Genomic DNA, 21,523 nt, shown 5'->3' with positions numbered 1-21,523 from the left:
TGGTTCACACACCAGCAGACACCATAGAAGCCTTGCTAGTGTGATATTCAGTAAATTTGCTGTGTGTGTGTGTGTGTGTGTGTGTGTGTGTGTGTGTGTGTGTGTGTGTGTGTGTGTGTGTGTGTGCGGTGCCTGTGTGTGTGTGTGTTCACATATACTGTGTGTAATGTCCCTAAGGCCATCCCTGGATGCAGTTTTTACCTTGAGTGGACATAATTTCAAAACTCAATGATTTTAGACATAAATATTCCAGTCTTTGAGGCTAAAGAAACCTCAGTGTTAGGGTATGTTGTTATGTAAAGCCTCAAACAGAATCAGACAAAAAGAGGAATTGGCTTGGGTAGTTGCAAAAGCAGGAGCAGAGGTTGGTACAAAACAACCCTCAGCTTTTGTCTTCCCATATTATGTCATGTGATCTCCTTTAGTTGACGCACAGAAGCTGAGAAGCTTCAGCCGTCTAAACGCAAACAAAGAAGCCGAGCACTCGCTGGAACACAAACGGCCTCCGCGTCTGAGCTTCATTCATCCACTCGGCCTCTCTCTCTTTCTCCCCAAGCTCATCTCCCCTCAGAGACGATGAGCGTGCAGTCGAGCCCTGACACTGTTTGTGGTGAGTCTCGTTCTGTGATTGCTTTCCTTTATCTCCCCATCAAGCCCGCTTACAAAGCCTTTCATACTGTGATTGTATCTGCCTGGACTCTCTGACTGAGAGAGAGAGAGAGAGAGAGAGAGAGAAATGGCAGCATTGGCTGTATATCAGTGCTGGGGCCACAGGCATGTTTCTTTCTTTCTACTTTCTATCATTTTACGTGTTAGTGCCTGATTTTTGGAGATCTGTGTAATGACATTTGTTTTGATTTGCTATTTTTACTTATTTGATAGAATTTGTGTTTGTAAATAATGATTGTGTTCTGTGCTCATTACTAGGCTGTTGTCAGTGTGGATTAATTAATCTCAGTATAGAACATTAATGCCTCTAAGTGTTTTTTTTTTTTTTTTTTTTTTTTCAGTCATAATTAACTTTTTTATTAACAACAAACTTTTTTTGCAATATGCCAGATTTTTTTTTTTAAAGGCCAATTATTTTATGGATCCAGGGTACTATACATCCTGATAAAGTTCCCTTGGCCTTTGGAATTAAAATAACCTCACATCATCACATACCCTTCACCATACCTAGATATTGGCATGGTTTTATTTCATTTAGCCTAATAGCTGGTTTGATTTGCATTGAGAGATGATCTTATGGAAAGTATCCCATGTCAATCGTGAGATATGGTGAAGGGTGATAACTGGCCTTTAAAAATAAAAATCTGCCTGCCTCTATGGGAATTTAACATAGGGGTGTGAATACTTATGCCCCCTGTAGAACATTTATTTATTTACAAAGAACATTCATTTATTTACAAAGAACATTTATTTATTTTTACGATACATTAGTTAAGATCAATTTTCAAAAAATGATTTTTTATTTCTCTTTTTAGTCAACTTTAGCATGGGTTAATAACTTGAGCTCAACTGTATGTGAAAGGCTAATGAGAATGGTTTGCTCTTTGCGAGAAAGCCTGATAATTTTTTTCAAGTTCAAGAAACAGTTAGATAATATCATACAAAGATTAGATACTTGATATTAAGTGCCTCTAGGATGTTATAGTTACCTATCACAACAACTATTCCTTTACACAGGCCTACTGTACAGTACAAGTTTGACAGGTATGTCACATAATTTAAGACACACGCCATATTCAAATGTATGGCCAGGTTATTCCAATCAACAAAAAGACACAAAAAAGGACAGCATCAAAAAAGCTTTTTGGAAGTTGAGACATGAAAGTAAGAGAGAGGAGGAAGTGGCCTCACGGTGTTTCCTGAAACCATGGATTAGCACATCAAGGAGGAGAACAGACAAGAAAAAAACGGAGCATTGCAACACCATGGCATCTAGGGAGGGGAAAGGGTGAGGTCACTAAAATAAGACATGAGAAATCACCATAACAAGTCATACCAAGTTGTACATGAAAACAAGCAATGTTTCATGACTGTCAACCCTAAACAGCTATCTGAAAGTTGTTGGTGTGAACTGTCGACTGTCGACTACCGGCAGATCTATCAGGTGGCACCAGCAGTATTGGCAGTTACAAGGTAACTGTTACTAGTAGCCTTGCCCATGTTGGCAATTCCAAATGTAGTCATAAGTAGTTATAACTAGGCTGCTAATGTCTAGTCACAAACATTGGATGTTTGCTTATTAAACCTAGGTATCACTTTAACAGCATTTCATTCAACCTAATCGTACTGGTCTAATGGAAAATAAAAATACTGATGATAACTCTACTAAGTAGGCTATAAGCTACTATACTCCCATACTGTCTGTCATACATTATAAAATGCAGCTACAAGCCAAGGCATCAGATACACATCCTCAGTGGGCACAATTGTCAGCACTCTGTTTCCAATTCCATATATACTCAGCATATTTATGGATATATAGGATTATCTCCTTCATGACCTGTGAATGGCGTTTTCGATCAAGAAAACCCTTAATCTTTCTGTCCGACACATTCAGGGTCAGTCGAAAAAGATTCTCTGCTGAGGCCTTACGGAAGCATATTGCATGTGATGCTTCTTCTATAGCAGGCTTCCTGAGCCTATTGGTCAGTTTAGCACTCTAAGGAGGCAAATGTGGTTCGGAGTTCTCCTCCAAAATGAGTAGCACTTTAGGCCTTTAAAAATATCCTGCCATTAATATATATTTTTTTTATTTTTGGTCTGTAACTACTCAGGAACAGAATGGAAAGGATGGATAGGAAGGGGGCAGAGAAGGGGAGATTACATCGATGTCCCTTAATGGAAAATGACAAATCTGCACACTCGTTTGTGCTCACAAGCATGTTCAATCACGATGCTGGAGCAACATGCCTGCCGGTCACAAAGAAATCTCTGCAAATATAATAACTGCTCTCCCTGCGACAGGCAGCGAGGCACACTTAGAAGCTGCAGGCAATTAGCCCCAGCGTGAGGAAGAATTGCTGAAAGGCAGTAGCAGCGTATGCCGAGGCCTTTATGCCAGTCCCTGATAAGGCCAGAATGGAGTTGCTTCAATACCATCCATCTTGAGCATTTTTTTTGCTCACTCACTTGCCTACTGTCAAAATGAATGTGTGGAAAGTAAAAGGTTGATGATTTAGAATTTACCCTATTATGTGCTGTAACAGGTAGCGAGAGGCAGGATATTAAAAATAAGTTTGCTGTTGATGTTTCACTCATATAAATATTCTGATTTACATTCCTCCTCACACGAGTTTTCAGGGCACGATGTAGTCACCAGCATGGAAGCATTTAATATGGCTTTCATCCAGTAAAGAAAATCACATATTGAATTGTTTCCCCTATCAATTTATAGTGTTAAATACTCATACCATAAATACAATGGTGAATTTCCCCTTGGGGATTAATAAAGTATCTATCTATCTATTTATCTATCTATCAAGTTGTAAAATCTGAAGTATCTGAAGACAAGACACCATATAAAGCTTGTTTTTCAATTAAAAGAGACAAATTCTACATTCCTTCTGTTTCCAGAGGATCAGTCCACCTGGCTGAGGTAGGCTACAGAATCACAGTGCTGTGTATTATTATTTTGGTCAGATATGGGGAACCAATCACACTGAACAAGCATTTGCCATGTTTTGAAATCTGACATCAAAACAGCTTTTTTGTCTCACAGCATATTTCTTCATGATTCAGTCCCTGTGACTAAACACAAGAGTGTTAGAAACTTAAGCAAGATGTGTGAATAATCCCGTCTGAATTTGTGGTCGTGACTCCAGGCATGTTTCTCCCCATAGCCCACATATCAACCACACGGGGAGAGAATCTGCTCTATAAAACAGGATTAGCTACTCAACATAGCCCAGTTTTTTTTTTCATGCTTTGACTTGAGTTGAGATGACTAATATTTCAATTTGTGTTTACGTGTAATAAACTTGACACTAAACTTTGACAGAATTCAATTTAAAGCATAAAGACTTGACTGGGTTCCATTCTGATCCTGTCAACATCGGTTGCAGAGTCAGTTTGTAACTGCGCTCTCAGTCAGTTCGTCTCCTGGTTCTGTTCTGATGGGGGCAGGTGGCTGAGGTGTGTGTGTGTGTGTGTGTACACATGACACATGCGTGTGCGTGTGTGTGTGTGTTGGGGGGGGGGGGTTCTGCAGGATTTTGCAATCACTGGGTTGTTCCTGTGTCAGTTTACATGTACTTTCCAGGATGGGAAGCAACGGTGCACCCAAAACCACAAGTGCACCACACTTGAAGCAGACGGGTCTCATATGACAGGGAGATTTGAACCGAACTTTAACACCAGCCCCATGTCTCACTCCCTGCAGATGGACTCCATCATGCTGGGATGGCCAGGCTTTGACAGTGAGTGAGCAGCATTAGCTGTCAGTGTTCTGGAACTAGCTAATTCAGGATTTGGGAAGAGAAAGGGATTGTCTGCTTGATGATTTGGTGTGAAACCTTCATGTTTCTCCTTTTGTTTGCCTCAGTGTAAGTACCCAGTGATTGTAGAAGGCGGCTGCTTATCTCTGACCAACCATCTGAAGAAAAATGTCCTTTTGTACAAAATGGTCTTTGTTTTCTGTTTTCTTTCTTTAAACAAATATTTCTTTAACAACATGTAAATTGAATTCTAATGATGTGCATTGAAAACATTGTTCTGGTAACTACTGATTAAAATGTCCTTTAACGGTTTAATTGTTAAATCAACAAATCCAAAGCTTAATTAAGCTTTTTCCTCTATTCAGAGCTGTCAGAAGACTAAGACATGACGGCTTACCCCTGGTCATCAGCTTTTGCTTTGCTGGTCCTCGCTCAACTGAAGGGACACGGTGTGGGTAAGGGGAAGAGTTTTATTGTTCATTAGAAGCTAAATGGAATAAATAATATTGTATAGGGCTGGCAGTTCAAATGGCAATGCTGTGCAGGCTCCCTGCTACTACACTGCTTCACTGGCTTAACATAAGGATAAGATAAATGTCATGAGGCTTATAAACACAGATAATTTGAAGATAAATAAACAGAAATAGATAAATAAAACAGAAAACTATATGAATAAAAGTGGAACAATGAAAACATAAATCTGTAAAAGTAGCATAAAACTACAGATAGTGATTACCTAAGTACTGTTGGTCAATGTTTCACAACCCCCAGATGTTGCCATAGTCTCCAAAGATGTCGTAAGAGGAGGTCAATTTTACGAGCAAAAGCAATGCAATCCTGAGTTTCATGAAGTACCGTAGTGTACCCTATCAGGCGTAAATTGGCTCTGAGTTGTAGAGTTGTCCATTTAAGTATTTGCCATATTAATGCATATTTCACCTAGTGACATACCACTTTACAGTGTTACAGTGTCCTACATGTCCTTTAGGAATCAAAACATTCTCTCCCTCTCTCTCTCTCTCTCTCTCTCTCTCTCTGTAGATGGAGAAGGGCCGTCCTGTGCTGAGATCCACACTGCAACACCACTCGTGCAGTTTGGCTCCGCGGTGTCTGCCTCTTGCCTCATCACCGAGGACTGTCCCCTGGCTAAAGACACCGAGTTTGATGTGAGATGGCATCACAACAACGAGTTGGTCCAGGGCACAATCACTGCAAACGCTAGCAGGCGGGCCTCTCAGATATTCATCAGCAACTTCTCCGAGCCCAGCAGACTTCTCACCTGCTACATATGCCAAGGGGGCTGCCAGGTGGTGGCAGGACTAGTGATCAGAGCAGGGTGTAAGACCTTATTTGGATTTTTTTGAATCAAACCATTTACATTAAAACGCCACAAAAAGTGCCCATTTACCTGATGCATTTCAGAAAATGCTTCAGAGTTGGTCATATGACCTTCACTAGTATTAATAAGAAAATGCTACCTTCATTCATGTCAGTTTTTTTTCATGGGCTCAAATCTGTTGTAAAGTCAGCAGGTACCAGCCAAGGGTGATACTAAAAAACTGCTTATACTGACTTTTATTTATCTGTGTAGTCCCGCCATCATGTCCCCAGAACCTGAGCTGCCAAACGAATCTCACCAAACCAGAAACACTGCACTGCAGCTGGACTCCCGGATCTGACACACTCATTCCCACCAACTATTCCTTTCACCTTGTTAACATGAGAAGGTAATGTTAACAAATTATCCTCTTGGAGTGTACAGTTTTTCCTTTTCATACTTTTCATGACAGAGCTGTGTGAAAGGTTCAGTCATTTGCCTTGACATGGTAATTTATGTATATTGTAATACTGGCCTGCTTTGTGAGTGACTGTACTCCTTAAGGTTAACCTGTGAACTGGAAAGAAATTAGTGAACATCTGTCATTCTTCCACCTCATTTTAAGTGAACTTTATTTGCCCAAAGTCTGCAGATGACGAATTATTCCATCCAACCTGGAGTGAACCACATAAGCATTCCACGGACGGAGTTCCTGTTATATAGTGAGATGCAGGTGTTTGTGAAGGTGCAGAATTCTTTGGGCCAGGCTACCTCACAGCCCCTAACATTCATACCTATGGAGAAAGGTAAGGCCAGACTAGAAAGGTGATCTCAAATTTGCTCTGTCCTAAAGATCAGAATGCTATAATTACAATGACATTACAATGCCCTATTAGTTTCTTTACATTATTGTGATTACTCTGGGAATGATGGTGCTGTGGTTATCATTGCTGCTTCGAATATAGTTGTTCAGGGCTTCAATCCTTATCCATTGATATGTCACTTTGGATAAAAATGCCTCATACTTTTTGTATTTCAAATTACCTCATTACTTTATAATTGCAATCAATGACTCACAACAGGCATTTAACTCAAATGCTTCTTTACTGTTTAGCAAAGCTAGACATGCCAAGGATTAAGAGAGTGAAGCCTGAACCAGGCAAATATGGCTGCTTAACACACAGCTGGAGTCTCAGTGACGATCAGGCCTGGGTGATGTCAAAACTGGATATCGAGCTACATTTGAAACCAGTGGACAACACAGTAACAGATGAAGAAAAGGTCTGAGTTTCATCTAGCATGATGACAGTTAACAGAGATTGTAAACTTCATTGCCTTGATCAAAATGTCAGTTTCCCATCATGCTCTCTGCCTCCTTTTCTACATTGTTAAACACGGGCAGCTGTGTTGTCTCATTTAATGAATAAATTAAAGTATATTCTTGTACAAAAATGTACTTGGGATTAATTAGGTTTAATGCTAAGGTTAGTGATGTGTAATGTGGAGGACCAAGTCAGTTTTTTTTATGTATGTCGACAAGTTTGGATAATTCATCTAACAAAAGGGATTAATGTAAAGATGACAAAAGAACTATAGTAGTAATGTAGAACTCGCCTGTGAAATTTATTCAGACTGAAAACTACTTTGATCTCAAGATGAGTGAATCCAGGTAAAAACCCAGAGGGTGTATTGTATCTGAGGGTGTGCTGAGGCCTTGTGTGGTTCTGCTACTCTAGGCTCTGGTCCGGAAAAGGAACAAACGAAATGTGGTGCAGTGTGATCTGCTGCATGGGACAGAGTACCAGGCCCAGATGAGGGTCCGATACCAACAGAGCAGCCCCTGGAGCGAATGGAGCAACCAGGCCAGAGGGACCACACTGGAGAAAGGTGCCCACACACTCCATCACCTCCATGATATCTGTCCTGTGGTTTTCCAAGGGAGGCCATTGGTGCAAGTTAGTGACTAAAGAACTAAGTGACTAAGGGTTATTTTCCCAGACAAAGAATAAGCCTAGTCCATGACTAAAAAGGGGCTTCAATGAAAATATTCACTAAAAGTAAAGCTTTTAGTGTAGGACTAGTGTTATGGTTCCCCACAGGAAAACCACAACATAAAATTGGAGAACTGGGTTAAGGCTCAAAAGGGTATTTATTTACGTTCCCTAAAAAGGGCAAAAAGCAGGCTCGAAAACCGGCAAAAATGCTCAAAAGCGTTGAAAAACTGGAGAAGACGAGGTGGTAGCAACCATCAGGAAAAACCCAGAAAATGCTCTGCAGACCAGGTCCAGAATGTGCTTTTTGAAGAGACTGGCCAGGTGCACCGCATTCTGGCTAATTGGATCACCTGATTAGGGAGCAAACATAGAAAATGGCAGGTAACAGCACCCCTACCACTCACAGCCAGTAGGGTGTGCCAAAAATCATAACGTTAAATCATAAGGAACTTCGGGGCCATAACAATTAGGCATAATGCATGTCTGTGAAACTGGCCCATAGTAATGAAACTTAAAGGAGAATTCCAGTGTGATATTGACCTAAAGTGTGTTGAAACATGATACCGAGTGTGAACGTTTGTCTCATAACTCATCTCGGCTTGTCCCCTGCACTCCGAAATCTGGCGCTAGTTAGCCAATGCTACCAACAGGTTTTCAAAGGAGGTGCCTCGGGCATCGGCCTAGCCATGCAAATAAATCACTGTTTTACACCATTTACGAGGCTCAAAGTAGCTCCACACTTCATTGGTAGACTTCCGAGGGCCCTGACATTGACATTGAGAACTTTGAAAAACCACTGGTAGTTTATTTACAAGACGATTTATACAGACAGTACCACCTACAGATGTTTGACAGGTATGATATTTCGAAACACCATGTTATTTCCCATAGACATTCGACACCCGGAAGTTGGGTGGATCCGGATGTTTCGGAGGTGGGACTCAGGCGCGTAGCAAGCGTGGGGGATGTGGGTGTTATAACGTACACACTTTTGCTGGAACACGATTCTATCCCCCACACTTTTTGTCAGATTAAAATGAAAGTAAAATATGGAAATAAAAGCCTCAGTAAAGAGTTGGAACCATATCTACCATAACGCACACACAGAGAGACACAAATAGGTCTGTTGATTTGATTGAACGGTCATCCAGCCAATCACATCAAGTTAGCCAGTGAAGAACCAGAGCCGCTCTGATCAAATTCAAAGTGTGCGTCTTTCAAGGCTGTGCTGCTGCTTGGGTCTGCATTATAACGTCTGCAGTGAGCAGATTTCAGGTAGAATTGAAATGATAATTGTTACCGCATTATGCTAGTTTAGTAAACCAAAATTCACTGTCTGACTGACAGTTTTTGTCACAATGTGGAAATGCAGGGAGTCAAAGTGAAAGCGGGAGTGCGCGCACCAAGGCAATTATTGTTTCTGCAGAAATACCTTTGGCTACTGTTCTCAGAGCATTATGCTTTCTCTGTCTATGATCTGCAGCTTTTTTCAAACTATGGGCCTCCTCAACAATTAACCTACTGGTCCCACGAGTGCATAAAATTAAGTTATGCCAGGTGCTTCACACGTCTGATCATTTGCAGCAAGATTGAATGGTATGGAACCGCGGACTGAAAAAAAAGGCTAAACGTTTCCCCAATCAGAAATACTTATTAATTTAGTGTCATCAACTATATAGACATAGAGCCCAGTCAGTACACATACGTCTCCAAGGCGGTTGGAAAAGATCTGAACAGCTTAATGTTCAGCTTAATTACAACGCAGCTTAATTACATAACGTTCCATTTAGAACACCTTATTTGACCTGATCTTACAAACGTCGCCGGCATTTCACTGTCAATGTGTGTCGTAGTGCTACATCTACTGGAGATCTTAATGTCTTAAATACGATCGCGTTCCATTTAGAACATCTTATTTTGATCTTACAAACGGCGGCGTCAAGACACATTTGAGTTCAACATCTGAGAACAAAGATTTCCAGCATGTAGAACTCAAATAGAACGCTTTATGATTTCGTGCAATGTGTCGCCCCTGCAGCAAGTAAAAATGGAGATAACGTGGGCTAGAAACAACAATAGTTTAAACAACAACGTGGCTTCCTATAACTATCAAAGAAAAAAGCATAGAAACTCCTCCCAAACTGCATAAAAATGGTGTGTTTAGCAATTAGAATTGTAAAAAAATTTCGGGGGAGAAACTCCCGGACACCAATGTAGTCCCCACCCCTCTTAGAAAATACTTACAACGTCCCTGTAGGGAGTTATTTATAATTTGGCCAGATTGTTTAATTTTCCTATCCCACAACCCCCACACTTTTAAAAAGCTTGATACGCCTCTGGTGGGACTTATTCCGGAGAGGTCTGTTTGTTTCTTGTTTTAATTTTGGAAATTTGCCTGCCTCTCGTAGGCGTTCATGACTAGGCCTACAACTGACAGCTGTTGACAGTTGGCCTTTGCTAATTTGGCAACCCAAATGGGAGGGACGCGCTTAGCCCATTATTAATACGCTATTCTAGAATTAATCGTTCAAAACATAAACGAAAATTCCAAGAGAATCCGCCCCGTAACTCATTTTTTTTCATGGGTTTTACGGGGTTTTACAGGTTAGAGTAATGTTGTCAAATAAGCCATTACTTCAATTCATCGTGTTTCCTTACTCTCTGACAACATATGGTGATCATTTTTGAAATGGTTACAGTTTATTTTTCATTATTTCCTACATACTGGTCCTTTAATAATATTTGTTGACATTGCCTTTACAAATTGATTTATGGCACAATACACAGGTTTCCCGTTTACCAACAAAACTAGATGCGCGCGCAGCCGTGGGGCAGAAGACGCTTAGTGGCCGTCCACAACTTTATAAACTTAACCTAAATAGTCGGCTGCTGTAAGCTACAATCAGATTTTTTTGTATACCCCTGTTGTTTCAATGATAATAACATCTACGGTAATTTCAGACTATATTTCAAAGTTTGCTGTTCATTTGCATTATTAATATAACATTGTATTTTGTCATTTTTGACGAAGACATGCATTCCGTTGAACATATTTAACATTCTCTAACCATCGTGATTTCGAATTGGTGCAGTTTTCAGCACAAAAACTCATTTTATTCTTTTCATGAAAAACATTGCTCTATGCTGTCCTATGCTGCTTTCTGCCTCTTAGTTGCGCACGCATGTTTTCGTGACGTTGCATAGAAATCCATGTATAGGCTTTTTTTGCCCAGCAGCCTTAAAGCTTATATCAAAGCACACTTAGATATCAAGGCTATAACTGTTAAAAACGCTGTGCCTCAATTCAGGTGTAGGGTGAGATTTGAAAGTAGGCAATAAGTCTATATTATATTCAAACTTCAAAAATGTCTGATAGCCTAACAGAAAATGTCCTTGCTTTAAGCCCTCTAATAGCTTAACCCATGTGTGGTGTTGAGAAGGCAGTTAGATAGTGCTGGATATGAAAATCCTTTTGATCAACTAGTAGGTCTAGCCTACTATACAGCGGAAACACTGATTCATAAAATCTGACTATATTCATCATTTAAGGGGTCTGGGGAACACTGTGTGGGCAAGTGACTTTCCACGGACTTTTAAATAATATATATAAAAAAAAGGTTAATCGGAACGATTAATGCCGTTATTAACCGGTTATCCAAAATTGAAAATAGCGTTCTCAGCCCGGAACAAGTGAAATTGGTTTTGTTCCTGTTTTTAGTTCCGTTCATTGAAAAAGTGTGTTCGTTTCCAGTTTTCGTTTTCTGAACCGTTTCCGATTCCTGTGCAGTTGCTTGAGATCTTGGAACGTAAGGGCTTCAGTGCCAGCTGTTGACGACTCCTCTGAATTACTATTTCAATTTGCAGCAATTTGCTCAACAAAGGCTGAAGTGGTTTCTATCATGAGTAAGCTTGATGTGGTTATCATTAACTTGACATGAGCTCTGACAAATCTACTCATGACTGACTTTTTCAAATTCTCCTCAAGGGATTCTAGCTTATCATTTAATAACAACAGTCAGTAAGTGACAGGTGCTTACATGTAGGGAGATGTGCTTTAATGCAACACACATCAGTCTTTGTTTCATGTGTGGTTAACGTAATGAGTTTAGGGCAGAGAACGTGTGTGTGTGTGTGTGTGTGTAAATCCTACTGTTTATGGCAGCTCCTACAGGATATCTGGACACCTGGCTGAAGGTGACACCGGGTCAACACTACAACACAGCAGAACTGGTCTGGAAGGTGAGGACCCAGGAGACACTATAACTAGACTAGAACAAAACCATGGCAAGATAGTTTATGTATGTTTGCTTGTGTGTCTGTGTGTGTGTGAGGGGAGTATGTGTGTGTGAGTGTGTGTGTGTGTTTGTGTGTGTGTGTGTGTGTGTGTGTGGGGGGGGGTGTATGTGTGTGTGTGTGTTCCCCAAGTTAAAGACTGCAGATGGATGCCTCAGTAAGATAGCCAATAATTTTTTATCTAGACATATAATGGAATTTGAATACCCTGCTTTGCTCAGTTTTTATTCTTGTTTCAATCCTTATTCCTTATTTCCCATTCTTTAACCTGACAGGAATTGCATTATTATGAAACCAGTGCATTTCCCAAGTAAAGGATCAGCAGACCATTTCTTTTAGACATTTCTTATCATCAGAATTATCATCTTTTTTTTTTGTCCTAGCCCTCCAAGCAGTTCCGAGCCAATGGCAAGAATGTGTCCTACGTTGTCTCCCTGAAAAAGATGTCAGCAAGGAGGTGTTTCACACAGGGAAACCACTGCACCTTCAAGATATCCAAGGCAGCCCAAAAAGTGTACCTAAAAGCGGTGAATGCTGTCGGGAAATCCAGACCCACTGAAGTCCCTGTGTATTCCAAAATAGGTATTTGAGAGTCATCAAGGCCAACCATCCGTTGAGGATTTCCTTTAGGACCAACACTTCAGCATGAAACAGAGACACGCTGGCACTTTTCAGAGCAGGTCGGACCTGTATTTTCAGCAGGAAGAGCTGGCCAATAGCACGACTGCTGTTTATTGCATGAAAAGGCCAGAATGTGTTTTTGTATTACAAGCAAGCTCACTGAGAACGCATGGTTCCTGGACAAGGACAAAGATTTTGAATGGAAACTTAAAGGAGAATTCCGGTGTGATATTGACCTAAAGTGTATTGAAACATGATACCGAGTGTGAACGTATGTCTCATAGCCCATCTCGGCTGGTCCCCTGCACTCCAAAATCTGGCGCTAGTTAGTCGATGCTACCAACAGCTTTTTCAATAGTGGTGCTTCGGCATCGGGCTAGCCATGCAAATAAATCACTGTTTTACACCCATTTACGAGGCTCAATGTATCTCCACACTTCATTGGTAGACTTCCGAGGGCCCTGAAGAATTCCAAAAATAATTCAGTGGAAATGCATGGATTCCAGTTGCTGCTACTGGAAGAAACTGGAATCCATGCATTTCCACTTAATTATTTTTGGAATCTGATCCCTTATCATACCTGTTCATTCTTACTCGTTGCTCGACTTATCGTGACTAAATTCAAGATGGCTGCAAACGCTAAACTTTGTGAAGATACTGTCTGATACTGTCTGTATAAACAGTGTAATGCTTTGTTACAAACTGGCTAGTAACAACTGCTAACAATAGCCAAATGCTAAGTCTACCAATGAAGTGTGGAGATACATTGAGCCTCGTAAATGGGTGTAAAACAGTGATTTATTTGCATGGCTAGCCCGATGCCGAAGCACCACTATTGAAAAAGCTGTTGGTAGCATCGGCTAACTAGCGCCAGATTTTGCAGTGCAGGGGACAAGCCGAGATGGGCTATGAGACATCCGTTCACATTCGGTATCATGTTTCAATACACTTTAGGTCAATATCACACCGGAATTCTCCTTTAACAACACCCTTGTCATTTTAATGGCGGTGGCCCATACTTGTCTTTTCTCAAGCACTCCTGAGTAAACCAGAATTGCCACTGTTTGCCCATGCACAGTACCATTTTGTGCAACTACATAAATTACCCCTTTTCAAAGCACAAGGAGTACGAGCTGTAACCCATGCTTGGGCATAAAGTGTAAGTGCTTTTGAGTGTACAAGTACATAACCCACAAAAGTGTTTTTTCTTTCATCCATCCAGCCCTTAAGCAGGCCTGTTCCTTGAGTGTCCGACCAGATGGTGATTCAGCCCTACTTGTGCATTGGGGCAGCCCACCCGACTCTTCTCCTATTGGCTATGTCTTAGAGTGCAGGCAGCAGCACGACTCAAACTCCTTTTTCATCTCCTTTCATCTGTTGGACAGAAATCAATCCAGCGCCTTATTGGCAGGTACATGATAAAACACAGCATACTACAAAGTGCTAATCTATAGCATTGGCTTAAACACAACCATGCTCGAGGTGCTAATCCAATAAGCATCCCTTTTTGTTTTCCGATCAGATGGCATTGAGCCGTACATACCTTATAATATCTCTGTGTACCCAAAGTATGAGGAGGGTGTGGGTCCTCCCTGCACTGAAGTGGCCTATTCCAAGCAGAAAGGTTGGTGTAAGACATTTAATTGACCCTAAACTCCAGACTTGTACTACTCCAAGGACAAAAGGGCAAAACATTGCTATAAGATAATACAGTTGGTTTCTAGAGCAATAGCACCCTCTGGTGGAGAGAAGTATGTTTTTGGGAACACACCACATTGAAAGAATGGATGTTTTTTTGTATCTTCATTCCTTCTTACTCGTGTGTGTGTGTGTGTGTGTGTGTGTGTGTGTGTGTGTGTGTGTGTGTGTGCAATCAGCCCCTTCCATAGCTCCCACAATAAAGTTCCTTGTCATCTCGGATTCCCATACTGAGCTTTCCTGGGATGACATTCCAGTGAGCAAAAGAAATGGCATCATTCAAGGCTACCGTGTTTATTATGAGGACGAGGACGGCAATATGGGTATGAACCGCAACACTCACTTTGGCTTTTACCTGTGTTCATAGAGTACAGTGATACCAGATGGAGTAATTTATAACTATAACATGACAATGACTTTCACGTTCATTTGTTTACATTGAAGTGCTGTTAAGATCGCTGCTGTTAACTGCCTACATCTTTAACAGAGATGAGAGAAGCCACAGAAAGACGTGTAGTCCTGAGAGACCTCAAGCCCCATACAAGGTACAAAGCCCTCCTCATGGTCAGCACTTCTGGTGGCAGTTTGAACGGATCCGTTGAGACCCTTCAGACAGGTTCAGTGGGTGAGTTTACTTATTCTAGTTCCAAGTTATGCTTGAAGTAGAAACTCCTTTGGGTACCTCACTTGATTAACTAATGAAGGGTGTTTTGTTAAAGTATGAAAGTATGTGTTGTGTCTTGATCATTTTACAGATGCATTGGGAATCGTTCTGATTGGCATCCCTACATGTGTTGGGATAACTCTGGTCTTCATCATCATCTTGCTGACCACTTTAACAAAGCATGAATGGTTAGACTCCAACTAATGTTGTTATAACTACATAGTAGTATTCACAGACTTTGTATCAACAATCAGTGCTGTCTTTGGTACTGGATTTGGGATTTAATTTGGGACCACCATTAACATTAGTTATGCATAATTATTTTGATATGGAATCCCTATGTTTAAATTGTGTTTAAAAAGTGTCATTTTCTTCTTTTCTTCATAAAACTAATCTATCTGCTCAAAACTGTTGGTCCTTTGTTAAAGGCTGAAAAGGTTCTTGTGGCCTAAAATTCCAGACCCAGCCAACAGCAGCATCAGGAAATGGAGCACAACTGAATTACTACAGGTGAGAGTATATGGCAAACAAATTTGACCCTTAATTTCATAACTTATACTTATAGAGTATATAACTTGACTCTATTTATGACACAGCAATTAGTGTGCCTGATGCCTGACCAGAACAGATCAATCAGCATCGGTACCATATCTGTTCAGCTACTTCCTGAGACAACAAAAGTTATTATACAGCAAAATGATTGTGTGAACTTGCCTCAACTAATCACACAAACTCTGGCTGACACATGCCTATTATCATAGTTTGTATAATGACAAAAAAAATTATCTTACAGGATTGTCCACCCCAGAGGGACTCTATGGAACCTGTGTTGGTATTTCTCTCCCATTTTAGCGTTGTCGACTTGACTGATAAAGAGGTGGACAAACTCGTCCAGACAAACAAGGACCACTGGCTGCGCCACGAGAGGGACTCCGACCTGTACTCCTGTGGCTCCAGCCAACCCCCCAGTCCCTTCGGCTCGGACAGCACCAGTGAGCCTGTCCCGTACGCCACGCTGGTTTTCTCAGGGCCTTACCAAAGCCAGCCCCCTCCCCCAGCCTATCTTCGCTCGGAGTCCACTCAGCCCCTGCTGGAGGAGGAGGAGCCCCCGAGCCCCACTCCCTTTGGCTGTGTGAGGCCTTACGAGAATGTAGCCACCCAGGGGAAAGACGAGGAGCACATCTTCAGTGAGTGTGACGAGACTGCTGGGGTGGACGGGACTCGACACCAGCGGTGGGAGGACTTCCCACTTCTTAACTCTTTAGCAGTAAAGGATGTGTGATGAGTGATGGAGAGCGTTGTGATGTGAGCCACAGCCTTCAGAGTGAAGTAAAACTGATAAAACTATGAGTAATATATTACATCATTCTCGAGAAATTGTAAAGAGTTAAGATCTGAAGAAAAAGAGACTGATTGATGTTAAAGGTGCCATAAGCGATGTAACATGGTTTCTTATGGCTCGTTCTATTTGTCTTTTCAAGTGTTTTTCCGAGCTGTTTTTCGGTTCAAACTTGCAAAGGAAACGCCCTCTGAAGTCCAAACACGACTCGTCAACTCGGTCTAGCCCAGATTACTACGAGTTTGATTTTGAGCCTTATATGCTCTGTTTATTTAGCCTGACGAGCCAGACCCACATTAGAATGTAGGGTCTGGGCACTCACCGTTCGCAGCGCTCAGTCCGAGGGGCGGGATAATCGGTTGTCTTTCAAATTCCCTCTGTACGCAATAGGACAGCGCTATGAGTATGCATTTTCCCACCAGCGGAGCTAGTTGGCTAGTTCAAACTTTTGCCAACTTAAAAAAAAGCTTAACTCGTGTCACACTGTTCACCAACAGCAACATCCATCTTCTTTGTTTTCAAGTAGCAGGGAATTCAAGCCAAACCGTTGCAACTCTGCCATCAATCATTATGTTAAGCCCGCCTAACGTCTCTATACACGATTTGATTGGCCTGATAGAAGTTTAATTTTTCAAGCTCACATGCCAATGGAGAGTTGCTAGACTAGCCCCGCTAGGGTGCGTCTAGATTTCTAGGCTACTGTTTATTAGCAGTTCTGTTGGATTTGTGTCACATTAAATCAGTTGTAGAAATAACAGTGTCCAACCTCTATCTGTCGCTGATGTTATGACGTTTGTTTGGGTAAAACACAGTGTAATGCTTTGTTACAAACTGGCTAGTAACAACTGCTAACAATAGCCAAATGCTAACACACACAACTGGTTGACAAACAGAACGCAAACAGCTCGTATGACTTGACACTGATGAGCTACGAGTTCGCTAAAAGACAAATCGAACGGGACATAAGCTAAAACATTTTTGTCACATAAAGCTAACATCACCTCACCATCCGCTAGCTGCCTGTGCCGCGAATAAACTGTAAAAAAAAAAAAAAAAACGCAGTCTCCGTGGAGAGCCTATAGGCTCCCAAAACGGCTACAAAACAACCTGGGCAAACCTTGACCATAGGAAACATAACAAACTGTTCCAGCAAATCACCGACGAGATGCGCGTTTGGGAGTTTCAATTGCACGGAAAGAAATTCTGGAAGAAATCTACTAACAACTGCCTGTGCTTGATTAACATTTTAATTGAACCCATTTGTAGCTGTCAATTTTCTTTACAGATGGATTCTTGTGATTTCTTGTTTTTTTTTTACCTCCATACTGCCAGTAAGACACTTAACATGCACTTTTGTCTTTGGCAATGCCAGTAAATGGAGTTCTGTTGAGTGCTGCATTATGCTTGTCATGAAGGGTAGGCTTATCGTTCTGAGTACAGTGCAGTATCCAGTCACAGCGAATAGACTTGTATATTTGTAAAACAGATTGTTGATGATTTCTGTAAACATTTCCTTTATTCTATAAATCAATGTTCTTCATTGCTTGATTTTTCACTTTTTTTCTACACATGTTCATTTGGCAGATACCATGGTATTTTTAAGATTTCCTGAATGTTCTATATCCATGTAGTAGGTCAATATTTTCTTCCAAAACAGCTTTTTGATGATGATGACAGTTACTTTCAATAGTGATGATTAATTACTGTTTAACATTTTAAAAATCATAGCTTCTATTGCGATGGTTTATGTTGGGTATTGTTATGTCACTATTGTCACTATAAAGAATGTGTGTTTATTCTCACAAACAAACTAAAGACATTTGGGATCTTTCAATACAGTACTGAGTGTGCACATGTATTTTTACTAAGATGTTTTAGTGTGAAAAGCAAAGGATGATGATAGGCCTAAGTCTATTTGAAATTATGTGAGGTTAATGTAGTTCTACATTATGTCCATAGTGCCTCATTTCAAAGTATAGCATGGATAAGTTGTTCTGTGCGAGGTAGGCTTATCATGCTGACACTCCTTTCCTTTAACCTTATTTACAGTGAAACAACATAGCTGATCAATAAAATTATATTTAGCTGATGACTAGACTGAAATGCAACGCTTCAGAACATTGCTTCAAAAATGCTTTGGTATCATCAGCTGTAAAATACATAACTCGTGAGGTCTCACTGAGATATTTGTTTTTGTTGAATATTGAGAAAATGTACACTCGATTTACAAAATTGTGTGCTCATTTAACTAAATTGTTAGTTCGTTTTATTAAATTGTGCACTCATTTGACTAAAGTGTGTTCTTGTTTTATTCAGGAAAACAAGCAGACGATTTAGTAAAATGAGCACACTAAAATGAGTGCATTATTTACCAAAATTATGAGACAGCACTAGACACATCTCTGGAAGAGAACTGCATTGGCTGTGAAGGTTAAGGATGTCTTTAACATTAACATTATAATACAGACAGTGCTTCAGTGATAAATATAAGTTGACATCCAATATTACCAAGTAGTTCTGCTAGTAGTCAGCTAGTGGCATGGCACACAAGGACGGATATGTATTAGTGAACCATAAACTTATCAATTAATCTGTATGCAAGGTAAAACCAGACCATATTAATTAATCTGAATGCAAGGTAAAACCAGACCATATCAATTAATCTGAATGCAAGGTAAAATGAATCTGAATGCAAGGTAAAACTAGGCAAGTACACCACCAGTAAATAAATCAACCCCCAAACAAAAAGGCCAGAGAAAAAGAAAAGAAGAGTCCATCCCTCCAACTCTCCAGATTTCTTTTTTTTCATATATATGCCCAGTGGAGACCATGCCCCAGACCAATAACAATGTCCTTCTCCCAGCTGGCCCGTCATGGGTCAGCTGGTGTGAAAAGACAGATCTATGTGAGATTGAAATACAGAGAAATGCAGTGTAGTTCTTGGTCTACAACTACACAGACACTTTGTAATGCAACCATCACACAACTGCCCACATTACAAGGATCTATTCAAGGCAAAACATGATATGTTACATCTGTAATAGATATTTTGGAAATGGCGAAGTTTCCAGGCATTGCTGAAAGAAATAGCCTGAGATGTCAATGGCTTGTGTGGTAATTAGTTAATATTTGGCCTGTGTGGAGATCAAACAATGACCCTTTGAGATCGGAAGGGTCTTTTAGACAAGTATTTGAGTCAATATGCATTTCCACCTTACAAACTGAGCACACTATATTAGGGTGACCAGACGCCACTGGAGCTGTCCCCAGAAATGTCCCCGGTTTTCACTGATTGACAGACCCGAAATTGGAATACAAAAAAGAAAGAAAGAAAGCACTGACCAAATGTAGCGCACCCAAGATGCACAGGCTCAAGCCAGTTAGAGCAAGCGCTCAAGAGCTCAGAGATGTTCTAGAATCTATAGGATGCCCATATTTCTGGTATTTTGATTGGTGGAATAGCAGTGGTAGAATCTTTGCCCTTTTCTAGATACAGCTACCCATTCATTCATTCATTCAGTATCTTATATCTTGTACACGAGTAGGCCTACGAGTCTACCGGCGGAATTTGTTTTCGAAATGTTGTGACATGGGCATTGGAAGCAGAGGCATAAAATGTCTTCTCTCATAGGCTATATCAACATTTATTATACGGCTCTTCACAATGCTAGTAGAACGCTCCATTGACTTGAATGGGATTTCCCAACGTTCTACGGTAAAATAAATTCCTGTAATTACCGCTGCAAACATATAACTAGATGTACCGCAGAGCGGTACAAAATATGACCGCCGCCCAGTCCAGCACATTTTTTCCACAAAAATAAATCACGCTGAAAGGCCTATATGATTCTAACTGTCTCACTAAATTGCATTTTCCACACTCAATTCTCACTGGTATCTGCCAAAACATGATTAGTTCATAGATTTCACATGTAAAATTAATTTTATACAACCCCACCCCCATCTTGCCTGTTCATAATTCTGAGAAATTCTTGTGTGCATGTGTGCGTGTCCATGTTTATGTTTGTGTGTGTGTGTGTGTGTGTGTGTGTGTGTGTGTGTGTAGGAGGGTAGGGCAGACACAGGGCAGACACAGTTTTCTGTGAATATCTCGAGAACCGTTTGGTTTAGGAGGACCACCTTTTTTTGTATGTTGATCTTAAGGGGCCATGTCAACCCATTCCATAACCACTCATTTCATGTATAGCGCCTAGTTAAAAACAAAAAAGTAAAAATGAGGTGTTGTAATCGCAGGTATCTGTGACCTAACATGGTCAAAACTGCATGAAATTGGAAGTGTAGGATCATTATGACACCCTCTGAATGCACGCCAAGTTTTGTGGAATTCCGTTCATGGGGGGCCATACAATAAAATAATTTATGTGTAGATTTAGTGACCGTACACCAACAGAGTTTTCTGTGAATATCTTGAGAACCGTAGGGCCTAGGATGACCAATTTTTTGCATATGTTTGCCTCCAGGGGTCATGTTAACCAATTCCATATGCACACATGTGCATAAACAGATATTCACACACATACATTTACAGTAATCATACGTATGCCACATACACACACAGTAGATGTACGCATGCATGCACATGCACACACACAGGCACATCCACAAGCACATGCACGCACGCATACACACATAAACACGTACACGCACAAATGCACACAATTCAACAATTTCTCAAAAGTATGAACAGGTGGGGTTATATAAAATGTATTTTACATGTGAAATCTATGAACTAATCATGTTTTGGTACTTGTTGTCTAGCAGATACCAGTGAGAATTGATTGTGCATAATGCAATTCAGTGAGACAGTTAGAATCATATATGCCTTTCACCTTTTGTTTTTAGCCAGCAGCCCACTAGCAGATACACTGACTTTGCTGAATTACTGAAGCTAAGCAGGAACAAAGGAGGAAATGAACACAATTTTCCAAGTGTGACTTATTTTTGTGGAAAAAATGTGCCGGACTGGGCGGCTGTCATATTTTGTACCGCTCTGCGGTACATCTAGTTTCCCCAATAATGACGCTGGCGCGTCGGGGTCCGGTTCGCTCTGTCGGGACTTATTTTCCCCATAATGACCGGCGTTCTATACATTATCCCTTACATAATATCACATATCTAAAAACCTTTAGAAAA

General features: G+C 40.7%; 1 protein-coding gene across 5 annotated transcripts; it reads left to right on the top strand.

Annotated features, from left to right (window-relative positions):
- Window positions 1-433: 433 nt before the first annotated feature.
- csf3r (colony stimulating factor 3 receptor (granulocyte)) lies at window positions 434-16,730 on the top strand. 5 transcript variants are annotated; one of them, XM_048261768.1, is made up of 17 exons: window positions 434-610; window positions 4,388-4,424; window positions 4,808-4,897; window positions 5,484-5,780; window positions 6,034-6,169; window positions 6,406-6,566; window positions 6,875-7,041; window positions 7,497-7,647; window positions 11,917-11,993; window positions 12,431-12,629; window positions 13,891-14,079; window positions 14,191-14,292; window positions 14,546-14,689; window positions 14,854-14,991; window positions 15,122-15,218; window positions 15,459-15,540; window positions 15,824-16,730. In XM_048261768.1, exons 3-17 carry the CDS (start codon window positions 4,828-4,830, stop codon window positions 16,310-16,312), a joined length of 2,499 nt encoding a protein of 832 aa, XP_048117725.1. In that variant the 5' UTR covers window positions 434-610; window positions 4,388-4,424; window positions 4,808-4,827; the 3' UTR covers window positions 16,313-16,730. The 5 variants fall into 5 exon arrangements, with proteins under 5 accessions (XP_048117725.1, XP_048117724.1, XP_048117727.1 ...); XM_048261767.1 differs by having other exon boundaries at window positions 4,388-4,550; XM_048261770.1 differs by having other exon boundaries at window positions 4,250-4,424.
- The last annotated feature ends 4,793 nt before the right edge of the window (window positions 16,731-21,523 follow it).

Source organism: Alosa alosa, chromosome 13, assembly GCF_017589495.1.
Source record: "Alosa alosa isolate M-15738 ecotype Scorff River chromosome 13, AALO_Geno_1.1, whole genome shotgun sequence".
NCBI classification, from domain to species: domain Eukaryota; kingdom Metazoa; phylum Chordata; class Actinopteri; order Clupeiformes; family Clupeidae; genus Alosa; species Alosa alosa.
The sequence above is the reverse complement of the archived record's forward strand: the minus strand, read 5'-3'. Positions and strand labels throughout refer to the sequence as shown.